The 12834-nt window shown below is 39.6% G+C and overlaps 1 protein-coding gene across 1 annotated transcript in view; it reads right to left on the bottom strand.

The window, feature by feature from the left end:
• Nucleotides 1-12834, bottom strand: part of col25a1 (collagen type XXV alpha 1 chain) — a 201305-nt gene that overhangs the window by 59059 nt on the left and 129412 nt on the right. Inside the window, exons 7-9 of the mRNA XM_020711604.3 lie at nt 4345-4416; nt 3649-3765; nt 329-364 (exon numbers count right to left, since the gene is read on the bottom strand). Coding sequence (XP_020567263.1) covers nt 329-364; nt 3649-3765; nt 4345-4416 — 225 coding nt within the window. The remainder of the gene's footprint in view (nt 1-328; nt 365-3648; nt 3766-4344; nt 4417-12834) is intronic.

Raw genomic sequence — 12834 nt, 5'->3', positions numbered from 1 at the left:
ATCATGGCCTTCCTTCCTTCCTTTCCGTAATCATTTTGACCTTTTCAAAATCATGGCTCTTACTTGTATTTAATCAAACACACCAAATATTACCCACTTCCCATTGACAGGGACAAAAATCTTCAGATGAATGAAGAATTTATAAGAACAATTTTTAGATGTTCATCATGAAATTATTAAAAAATAAGAAAGCCAAATAAAAGATATTTTGAGCTTCTGGAAACACACAGGATTAAACTCTGAAAATATATTCTACCAAAATATGTTTTTTAACAAAAAATGATTACAATCTGATATTTCACGTAGAAAATTTTTGAAAAATTCTCACCATGGCTCCTGATTCTCCTGTGTTCCCTGGATCACCCTATAGGGCAAAAAAAATCTTTTTTAATGAAAGCTAAGCAGTGGTATGAAGACACAAATATGTATAATGCAGTAGGTACAACTCTAAATCACACAAAGGAGATCCAAAAACCAAAGTTATGCAAAGATCTGGATCAAAGACCCATGTGTTAATGTCATTAAAGAATCAGGAAGTAGGGCAACATAGCATACACTTTTGGAAATTCAGTTTTATCCAAGTCTCTATTCTCCCTTTTTAAATTTGACACAAACCCAAAGTGGCAAATGTTGCAGTTCCTCCAAAGACCACTAGAGACAGATTGCAGTCAGGAGCAGTTAACCAATGACTCACATGTTTAAAAATAAAAGTCCAACATTATGCGTAAAATGAACCAATGTGTTAATGTTTGTGAAGCTTTTAAATTATATATATTTGTATCATCCATCCATCCATCTTCCTCCGCTTATCCGGGACCGGGTCGCGGGGGCAGCAGACTGAGCAGAGATGCCCAGACTTCCCTCACCCCAGCCACTTCCTCCAGCTCCTCTGGGGGGACCCCGAGGCGTTCCCAGGCCAGCCGAGAGACGTAGTCTCTCCAGAGTGTCCTGGGTCTTCCCCGGGGCCTCCGCCCAGTGGGACATGCCCGGAAAACCTCTCCAGGGAGGCGTCCAGGGGGCATCCGGACTAGATGCCCGAGCCACCCCAGCTGGCTCCTTTCGATGTGGAGGAGAAGCGGTTCTACTCAGAGCTCCCAGCGCGTGACCGAGCTTCTCACCCTATCTCTAAGGGAGCGCCCAGCCACCTTACGGAGGAAGCTCATTTCAGCCGCTTGTATTCGGGTATTTGTATCATTTATGAGAATATATTTTTATTATCTGTTTTGATTTAGATGTCAGATTTACAGATTTTAGAGTCCTGTTTTCTTTTCTGTTGCAAATCAGAGTAGGATGCGATGGATGGAGTGATATTTCTGCCACAAAGTTACACACAAGACTTTCTAAGTTGCAAGTGAAAATATTAAACATTTGTTTTTCAATAATTTTTATTCTGCTTCGATATTGCTTTTTGCTTTCCAATTTTTTTGGCTTCCAAAAACGTTTTTTGCATTTGCAAAACAGATGTTTTTGCATGCGTTGTGTGTCATCTCACATTTTTCCCATCTTTGATTTTGCTGAGTTAACTTTCATTTTGACGTGACAAAGCTGCCATCAAACAGCTGCTGATCGGTCCAGATTCTCACCAATCAGGTGTTTCTGTCTCATATTGATGGTACTTGGAGGCAGACATGGACTTAGGACTTTGTGTCGGTTCTGTCTGAAAGGGATTCTGCCGTTTTCAACCATTCAGGCCCGTTTCTCTCATAGTTAAACCCAGAAGGAGCAGCAAAGCAGCTAAAACCCAAACAAGTTTTGTATTTATTCATGTCACAGTAGTGACCAACATGTTTAAAATGTCTGCAGCAGGAAAAAAATGTCAGAGCTCCGACTCCGTCCAGAAGTTAAACTTTTTAAGATTTGTATCTGAGCTATTTTATTTTTGAAAAAAACTGAGATGACACACAACGCATGCGAAAACATTTTTGGCGGTGGCAATAGCGGCAGTCATATCACGCTAAGTCGCGCTCAAACAGTGGTCAGCAAAGTCAAAGATAAGACAAAAGCGAGATTTGACACAACGCATGCTGAAACATGTGCTTTGCAAATGCAAAAAAGCAAAAAAACGTTTTTGAAAGCAAAAAAAGTTTTTTGAAAGCAAAAGAAAAATATCAAAGCACAATAAAAAATTATTGAAAAGCAAAGATTTAATATTTTCACATGCAACTTAGAAAGTTTTGTGTGCAATGTGGTGGCAGAAATATCACTGGAAGTGGCTGAAAGGCAAATAGGTAGAAGAATCTAAAATCTGAGATCAGAGATTATGTGTACAGTGTTTAACATGTCTTCAGTTTGAACAACTAACTTTATGAGATTGGTGAGTGAGGGTGACGTCACTCATAGGAAATAGTTTGTTTCCAGCATCAACCAAATAAAGTCAGCCTGTATTTTGCCACCATGTTGGAGCCAGAAATCATTTCCAAGCAGCAGTGATCAGTCCAAGTTGGTCTGAGTTATCATTTCTGTGGCAACCCCTCTAGCCAATCAGGTGTGAGCATGAAAACCTATCAATCAAACACGCCACCTACTTTTATTGACACATTTGATTGTTCAGTGTATAACTTGAATAACTCGCAATACAGAAAATATATTTTAAAAATTGAAATCTATGGGATTTTGGCTTCTTGGAGCCAGTGGATACTTCCTGTTTTGTTGAGGGGGAGGAGTCACCCAGTCCAGTTCTCTTATAAAGTCAATGCTTTAAACCAAAACATTCTTATCATCTTGGTCTATCTTAAAAGAAACAAATCTTTCTTTTTCATGTAATCAGAAAGTACAGAAAGTTTTTCTTTAATAAAAAAGACAAACATGAAATAAATGGAAAAGCAGATCATTCTTTCGTTTCCAGAAACTGCACTCGGAGTCCAACGACCCAAAAATTCTTTGTCAGTGTGCACAGCAGCCAGTAAAGCTCAGATTTGCAAGACATCCATCATGCCGTCCACCTGCAGCTTTGACTCCACACATCCAGCAGCTTCATTGTTGTCTCTGCTTTTGATTCAGGCTTGGCTCAGGCGTCCGTTCTTCACTAAGCCATAATTCTTGTCAAGCTCCAACCTCCACATTTCAGTGATGCTTGCAGGACTAAAATTCTCCTCTCTCCAAGTCATTCATGACAAAAACTATCAGATAAATAAAGCGACTTGAAAACAAGTGCAAAACTTTATGAAAAAAATAAAATAAATTCAACATTTGTGTCTTCAACTGCAAGAGCCGACAGGAATAATAATAAAATTCTTGGAATTAAGCACATAAACAACACTTAATGCATTTGCGCTACTCCTGCGATCTTTGCCAAGACAACACAGATGGAGCCCACAACTGGTTTTATGGCTGAACATAACTGACAAACTCTCTGTTCCTCTCTCCCAGCGTTCACATAAACTAGACAGAGAACAGTGACAGACTTAAAGATGTGGAAAATGCTTCAATAAAAATGATAAATATACATCCAAAAGTAAATCTATTCAGTTGAATGTTCCCCAGGGAGCCTTTAGTTTCAGTTTTTGATGTTTAAATGTTATGGTAATGAGCTGCAAAGTGACTTGCTGAGATTCTTTTTTCTTTTTAAAAGATGATATTAAACCTCAAAAGAAGAAATAAAAATGGATGTGACTTAAAAGGAAACTAAATAGGGTCCTAAACACTTACTGGTAGACCCGGCACGCCACGGGGTCCATCTTTTCCTGTGTCCCCTGGGGGCCCCCTTGGTCCGGGAGGACCCGGTGGCCCCGGTGGTCCAGGTGGTCCTGCTTGGCCTTGATCTCCCTGGATGTCAAAAGAACACATAGCGGGATTGGTACATTATGACATTACTGGATCCACGAAGGCTGCAGCCCCCACAGTTAAACAATGATAAAGAGGGGAGTGGAATGATCTCATGGGTGGCTTTGGCCTTCTTCCACTCATAACTACGGGTAGAGTTTTGTATTTTGAAGCCATTAATAATCCTTAAAAATGCATGCAAACCTAAATGGACTTTGTATTAGGCATGTAGTGAAAAAAAACCCCCACACATTTGTCAGTGAGGGGCTGCATTAATCAGTGAGGAAATGCTAATAATGTGTGGTCCATTATTGTACTGAATTACAAGAAATTCTAAGAAAATATGAAGAAATCTAACTTGCAGGGAAAATGTTTTGATTGGTGCCAGAAGTGTAATTCATTTTGTTTTAATAAAACATTTTGAGAGACATTTTCATTTTTTATTTCAACCATAACAGAATGGGAATATGAAAACAAATGGCGGGTCTATCTAAAGGCCTGCATGCACTGGCCAGAGAGATGTGATTTGGTGAGACGTGGACGCACGGTGGACAGAGAGGCGAGAAAAGACACACTCGCTACCTTAATGAGCCGTCGCTTTATGAGCTGCTGGTCAGCGGAAAGAAAGCCATGATTGATCTTAGGGAAGACCATCTGAAGCAGGTGTGTGAAGCCAAGAAGTCGGAGGTGACAGAAGGTTGAAGAAGGATGAGGTCCCAGAGGAAGAAGAAGGAGCAGGAGGAAGGCAAATGCAAAAAGAAACAGATTTTGTTAGAAAGGCGGATGTTCGTGGACGCCCCCGTCCAGCACCTTCATAGATGGGAATCCACACTTTTCTTAAAGCAAACCACTCAAAGTCTGTTTTTTTTTCATATTTTTGTTGGGAGTTGGGGCCCATAATTACCACCTCTGAGGTGCAAATGTACCACAGTGGGCCCACAGTCCCAAACCCCCCCAACCCCTAGAAAAATGTGGATTACTCTTCATCTGTGAAAGCCCTGTCATCATCATTGTGCCTGCTGCTAAGTCAGACCATGGGGGCTGCACACACTGAAACCAGCAAAGTTGACCTTGTTGAGGTTGATGAGTAACCTTCCTTATTTCCATGTATGTCAATCACAAAGCATACAATGGCTATATTTTCATTTGATAGGATATGTGGTGAACCATGGCTAGGACTGCAAAACCAAGATTCTGCCACTTGGTCTCCTTATGGAGAGATCAAAAAGAGAGTTTCTTTTTTATTTACTTAAAGACCCACTCCGATAAAAAGCACCTTTTTGGTGTTTTAAACATGTTCTTGTGTTGTCAAAATTGCCTTTTTGAAGTTTTTTTTAATCTGAATCATTGTGAATTAGGAGCAGATAAAACAATGTTGTTGGAAAAAGAGCTAATTTGTGCTATACAAAGTACGCTACGCGGTCCACTAGCTCACCTGCTTTCAGATCCATGTTCACTTCAGGTGGGGATTTAAGGAGCTGTGAGCTATCGCGTGTATATGTAAACAGAGAGCTCTCGGCACTGGGGAGGGGAAGGAGGGGGAGTTGCTCCATGCCAATAATGCCGCCCACAACTCAGAGGTGAATTTCTAATAAACTACCGCTGCTATGCAGAAACTATGTCCCAGAAATCCATATAGTTTTTTTTAAATTAATATTATTTTGACGAAAAACGGCAAAATCATAATTAAAAGACCACTAGGAACTCAATTAAAATAGTGCTGATCGGAGTGGGTCCAAGGACAAACGCCAAATCCAACCTCTAGTTGGCTATTACCAAGACTGAAAAGGTCATCTTTGGTAGAAGTAGATCAGAGTTAAACACTCGTAGTAGCAACAGGAAAAGAAATTGATCTGATAGGAGTTGGGGGTGAATACTCTGCCAACAGGGTTTAAAGAAAACCAGTTGACAGTGATTCATTAAGTCCCAGCATGTGCTGCGGAAAGGTCGGACTGAGCAGCGAGGCAGCATAACCACCAACAAACCTTGACAGTCAGGATCTGATTGCTGTGCAAAGCAGCCAGCGTAGGGAGACCAGGCAACCCCTAAAGGGACAAACAGCAGAACAAGGCACATCGCACACATGACGTTTACACACTGGCTGAACAACACAGTTGAAGGAGGAAGACGTAAAGCATCAGAGTTTGACTTTAGTTACTGTGGCGTTATTGATACCCCCCCAACCTTCATGATAGAGTCAGGGACCAGACATTTCAAATTAGTTCTGAACAAGAAAACGTTTAGATAATGAATATACTCTTAATATTTTGGTTTCAACCAAATGGTTATATTGGAAGATCAGTCGGTTTGAATTCTAATTTCTTTCTACAAACGACATTGTAAATCAGTCTGAAGAACGGAATCAAAGAGTTTACACAGTTTTCTCCTTGTCAATAGGTAACAGTGGTATACAGCTTCAATTGTTCTTTGATTTTTTGGTTTATATAAACCTCATTACAGAAATAACGATATGAATTGATTACAAAGACAGCTTCACCTTTACTTTGACCAGATCCAGGTCTACAGAATGTTAGTAAAGGGGGCACAGATATCACACATTTTCTTTTGATGTTTTTAATTGGATTTTTTTTAACTCCCCTAATACAAACTCCAACTTTACTCAAATCTTAAATGTAAAAAAAGATAACGTAAAAATGGCTAATTCACTAAATATCAATGAGATCTTATCAAATTGTGATGAACTGTCTGCATGGGAAAAAGTATGCAGCATGACTTTTTACTGAAAATTCCAATCAGGGTCTGTTTTGGAACTGTGAGCCGGAGAAATTGCCTTCATTTCTGGAGAAAAATTGCACTGGATAATTTTTGAGGCACAGTTGCTTGCGTTCCAAGGACATCTGCATCCAACAAATGAGTCTGAGTGCTGCTGCTGTAGCTGTACAGCAGTGAAGACTCTGAAAAAACAGCAGGGGCGAGAGGCAGAGCTGATAGGCTCATTATTTGGCTGCACTTGCCTCACTGAGGCTGAAGTAGTTGCAGTAGTTTCATTACTGCTTGTGCATTCTCTGCTCTCTCTCTCTCTCTCTCTTTTTTTAAAGCAAAGTTTAAAACCCGCCTGTTTCTGCAAAAGACTCCACTGTTTTCGTAAGCTAGGGGTGTCCAATTCCAGACCTCAAGAGTTGGTGACCTACACATTCTCAAACCAACCTGCCATTAAAGCTTCTTTTTGGCTTAACATGCCCGATCCAGGTGATAAGTAAGGCAAGGTTTCTGGAAAGCCAGCAGGAGGCAGACGCTTGAGGCCTGGAGTTGGAAACCCGTGATTTAATTACAGTAGTCGAAACAGTGTCAACATTGGGGCTAAAGGTCCTGTGTTAAAGGTTTAAACATGCTTCTATTTATCATAGCGAATCATATAGCAATGCTTGTATTAAAAAGGGTCCATGTAACGTTGGTTTGGGGAATTCACTGTCTTTTCTTGAGTAACAATCACTATTTTTTTATCCACTCAAACCGGAAAGTCAAGAAAATATTAAAAAAGAAAAACAGGCAAAAGCCAAACCTTAGTTGAAATTTTGTGCTAACTATGCTAGGAATTGTTAGCATACCTTGCTAACAGTTCTACAACACTTGGCTGTAGCGCATCATGTGATAAAATGACCTAAATAATAACTATATTCTGCAAAATTATTTGGCACATATAAGTAATGTTGTACACTAGCTAATTAGCATTGTTTAAGAGCTTGTGAAAAACGCATTGGTTATTGCAATGTCAGAAAATCCTTCAGCTAATTAAGCAAAGTAGTTGTAAATTATACTGGCCAGCTGTTTTAACTTTCATTTTCTGCTTATTTTTTATTAATTTTTTTCAAAAACAGCAAATTAAATTTTTTTCCCCCCCACTATATTCTATGAATCTTGAAATGAATGGAGATGTGTCTGCATAAGCTGCAAATCAAATAGTCATTTAAATGAATAATGAGTTGGATACAAAGTGTTTTGTCTTTTCACTCAATTTAAATCTACGATTTTAAATTGAGTGAAAATTTATCTAAATTTACTTGTTTGAAAATTAGACAAAATTATTTTGAAGAATGCCATAGTGTTGTAGTTTTTGTTTTGTTATATTACCGTAAATTCTGGACTACAAAGCGCACCCAATTACGAGCCGCACCCACCCATTTTCACGTGTTTCACTACTTTTAAACATACACAAGCCGCGTCGGAATAAGAGCCGCATGCCCTGTCCCAATTCACAGAATAGGTAAAGTTCATTACCATTCTGTGGGAGGAGTCGACATTGCCTCATGCTCGTGCATTTGAGTACGCCCACATCTGCCAAACCGCATGGACCTCTATTCTGTTCACAAGTTCCTCAGTTATGGTTTATTTATTTTTTTTTTATTTTTTTTTATTTTTTTTTACTTATTGACAATCTAGGTATCACACATAAAATTACAAACAGTAACCATAAAATCAACATGACATCCCTCAGTTATGATGAGGAAATTTACATCCACGATCCCCCATTTCCCATGAGTCTTAGGGGCTAAAGACGGGGCCAACGCCCGGCTCGCCACGCTGTTGTACGTGTTTAAGAATGAGCAAGTAGCAGCAGTGCGTGGAGGGGTGAAAAGGAACAGCTCTCCTTCCGCTTGTGTCGCAGCAGCATTATGGTACTAACAGGGCTGGTTAAAAAAAAAAAACACAGCAGTAAAATAAAGCCGCGCCGCGGCGCGTGCGTCAGAAGTTTCCTTCCACAACAAACACTCTTGGTCCGCGGACGCCTCTGCGCTCCGCGCTCAACCCGCGCGATCCCCTTCCTATCTTCTCCGACACATCTGGCGAGGGCGGCTCCAGGGAGGAGCAAATCGTGTCTGTGCAGAGCAATCGGACTTAATACTGTACGTTTTGTGGATGAGGGGCGGATGCGTTGTTACGTGTGGGAGCCATCAGACTGCCATCGGCCCCGCAGCTCTCTGTGAGCGAGCAGTAGCCAGGAGAACATGTCTCCAGGTCACACGGAGGCTGTGAGCTTTTCAAAGCAAAATTCCGGTCAGTCCTTAGGAACCGTTAAAACGACCACGTGGATTTGTGTTTCCAGTCGTGTCCCGACAAAATAAAGGCTGATGTTATTCCCACATGCGCTGTTCTCTCCGTCACGCAGCTGACCGGCTTTTCCAATCCCGTTGGTGATGGTGGATTTTTTTCACGCTGCTTTTAACTTGAAAGCTGCATCATATTGTAGCGGCGATCACGTGCACGTTGGGTCTAATGGCACCAAAGGATTCTGGGATGCGGCCGGGCATGCGTGTTTCTTTTTGTTGAACCATGACTGAAATGTCTAAGACCTGAAGTGACGTCCATGCTGTTTGGCTGCTTAGTTTGAAAAACAAATGACTGTTGCTTAGTGTTAGATAAAGAATAAAAACCATTAACTGAGTCCGAAAGTACGTACATGGCGGCCGCCAATTAAATCCATAAATTAGCCGCGTCACTGAATAAGCCGCAGGGCTGTGAGCGCAGGAAAAAAGTAGCGGCTTATAGTCTGGGAATTACGGTAATCAGGCTACATCAGTAATGTGCATCAAGTTCACCTGTAAAAAGTAAAATGGCTTGCCATATACAATGGAAATAAAATAAAGACGAACATCTCTCATCACAATACCAGTGTTTTTGTTCAAAAAGGATGTTTCGGTCAAAGAAAACTTTTGCATCCCACTTTCACTGCACCATGCTAAAGTGATTACATGTATTGTTTTTCTCCATCTGCATATTGGGCTCAACCTCAGATAACAAACCTGTGACTGAACCTCCAGTATAAGTTCAAAATGTCCTGTCGAAGATAAATCTTTAGGGTAAAATCCAGGATTAAATACAGTTTATCCAACCACGACTGTTTTGCCATCCCTCAGATTTTTTTTTTTAAAGATAATTCAAAAAACATGGGTCATTAGGAATATGGCTTCAAAACCAGGCTGTTTTGATTCAACTTTGCAGCTCAGTGGAGCTCTGAAATCACTTACACTGCAGACAATGGCCATACTATGTGCAGCTGGAATGGAAGAAAGCATTTCGTAAGTTATTTTCAACATGCAACATTTTAAAGAGTAAAGAAAAACAATATCTGGATTATGAACAGGGAAAGGGCACAATTATGTATGTTTCTGATGTGATAGGAAATCTGAGAAAAAGTAAATGTGTTTATTCCGCGTTTCACTTCTTTGCTGATGTCCATATGTGAAAATAACAATAACATGGTGGTTGACGGGCAATTATAATTCCTTTCAGGCTGCTTTCCTTGTCTTTTCTTCCAAAACGGATGTTAGTTATTTGGTTGGGAGTTCTATTGCTTTGTTTGTGCCTGCAGTAATGTGGTTTTATTTTCATTTCAAATAACAAACAGATATGAGGACAATCAGCAATGGACACAATGAGACGCTGGCCAAAGCCACTGTATCCTCAAATGCACCACCAACAGGAAAAAGCATCTAAACCAACTACTCGTTGGAGCATACTGAAATTTAACAATCTAGTAATGTACATTTTGGGTATAAAAAACATTTTATCAAAGAGAATTGTTCATTTTATTGCAGAATAATGTTAGGAATTCTCCATTATGTTTAAGACATCTTTGGGTTTGCTTATTTTACTAGGCCACGAGCAGTGTAAGACACATTTTCAGCAACTCTTAGTAATTATAGTGACAAATGTATGTAAAAGTTGGCCCGTTTTCCACTTGTTGCTTAATTCCCAAATTCTGTCTCAGTGATCGTATAGCTGGACTGAGTTAGTGTGATGCCACCCATAGAAAAAGGCTTACTTCCACCTACAGCAAAATTAAGTAAATTCTGTCGCCTTTTTTTGTTGTGTTTTTGCAACACAGACGTCGCCTTACGGGAACCAGACAGTAAGCATTCATTGGTCGGTTTGAGTCATCGTTTCTGTGGCAACTACTCTAGCCAATCAGGTGTGAGCTTGTTGGAAGTTCACACCCTTAACACTTGAAGATGATAACACAAAATCTGTTTAACGTTTCAAACGTTGGATGTGAGACCACATGCTTTTATTGGGACATCTGTCTGGTGAGTTTACCAAGAACATGTTAATAAAAGGCATCAGAGCAGGAATGGTTATTCTGACAAATATGATGACTGAGTTTATGGCTGTATATTTCTTAATAGTAGTCTATGGCATTTTTTGCTTCTTGTGTTCACTGTGGTTCAGTAAATCAAACCAGGGTTCACTTGCAGGTAAACATGAATCTTTGCTTTGGGTTGAGCAGGGTTGACCTGTTTGGTCCACATCAGAGTTCAGGTGAGCTTTCAGACCTACCAAGGGATAAAGATTATCCAAACTAAAGGAACTCTGGTCTACACCAAACAGACCTGAAGTCAATGCACCCAAATGGTGGGGTTTACCTGTTCTTCCATATGGCTGTAATCAACTCCACTTGCTCAGCAATTTGAAGCTTCATTTCCACCAAGGTAAACAGACTAAAGCGTCAGGCGCCACATTAGACCTTCATTTGTTAGAAGAAAAAATAACATCCTTAAACTGTTTCACTAAATCAATCTGTTAACATAATGTGCAAAGTCAATAAGCCAATGGGAAGAAAGGTAATGGGAAGGTGACCATTGTCATGGGAAAACTTGAAATTGTGTTTAAACATTCGTCTGCAATTTTGTATGTCAATTTCTACCCATTAGAGGTCTCTTCAGAGGTAAATTCGGTGTAAGTTAATGCTGTTTTGACGTGACCGCATGTTTTTTTTTTTTTTTACTAGGTATAATAATTAGTGCCTTGTTGACAATGTCCCCTCTGGTATAAATCACTCAAATGATATTAAAGGATCTTGTTAAAGAGCAGGGAACAAAATATTAACAGAAGAAAATCTATCTGAAATTGGACAGTGTTGGTTTGCAACTATCATAAAGCAAAAAAACAAAACACATTTCTGTCTGTTGTTCACAGTTAACCTTATATAACAATTCATATCATATTTGATACACACATTTATGTGACCCCCTAACTCATTAGCATGATCCAAACTTTTCTCACAAACCCATTGTATATAATTTGGCCCATGTTTTCTGCCTTGTAGATTATCATCATTCCACTAGAGGCAGTAGAAGGGCATTTCCTCCTAATTTTAAATTGGCTGCTTCCATGAAATTTTTAAAAACCCTTTTGGAGGATAAAGTTTGGATTATTTTCAAACCTTCATGGTGAGAATAACTCATCTATTGTTATTCATTTTTTAAATGACTACTTGCTGTATTAAAAGAATGCATAATTTAAAGAAAATGTATTCTTTATAATACAATTACACCATGTTAAAAATGTGTTTATCACATTTGACACATTGGGTAAATAAGGTCAGTATTTTTGGAGCTTAAACCAACATTGCTTTGAACAAAAACTTACCAAATCACCTAACATTTTATAATTGATACTACCTAAATATCATAAATAAATGACATTGTGTGCTTTGTGGATTTTAGAGTTTAAAAAACATCTTAATTCCAAAAACCTTGAATTTTCTGCCAATTAATTGATGAAGTGGGTTTTACAGGGTTAAAGGCCTCACAGAACAAATGTGTACATGAGTAGGAAATTACTTGAGAAAGTCAACCTCTGATGTTGGCTATAGATCAAAGCGAGCATGTGTGTAGTAAAACAAAAAGTGGTACTAAGAGACAACTAACTGAGTTTCACAGAAAGGCTTCCTTGTACTGACTTCAGAATCACGATAAAAATGGTGCGGCTAGCCTTGAGGAGGGCCGACAAATTTCGTCGGAAAAACACTGATGTGTGGGTGGGCAACAGCTCTGAACTGAAATCAGATCTGCCTGAGAGATGGCTCCTGTTCTACTGACAAGACAAACTGATTTGTGGAGGCATTTTTATTCTCGATTTCCAACCTTTACACCCTTAGGTCTCATAAAAATCCCTCGCAGACTTTTTCGAGCGACTTTGACTGTCATACAATGAACTCTTGATAAACACCAGCAGATACCGGTGTGTGTTTGCGAGCACACGTGTGGCCCCTCTTAATGCAGTCTACTTTAAACAAACCTGGGCTGTCTGTTTTCCAGAGTGGGCTCATTT

The sequence above is a fragment of the Oryzias latipes genome, chromosome 18 (assembly GCF_053564925.1).
Source record: "Oryzias latipes strain Hd-rR chromosome 18, Olatipes_Hd-rR_3.1".
Classification (NCBI taxonomy): Eukaryota; Metazoa; Chordata; class Actinopteri; order Beloniformes; family Adrianichthyidae; genus Oryzias; species Oryzias latipes.
The sequence above is the reverse complement of the archived record's forward strand: the minus strand, read 5'-3'. Positions and strand labels throughout refer to the sequence as shown.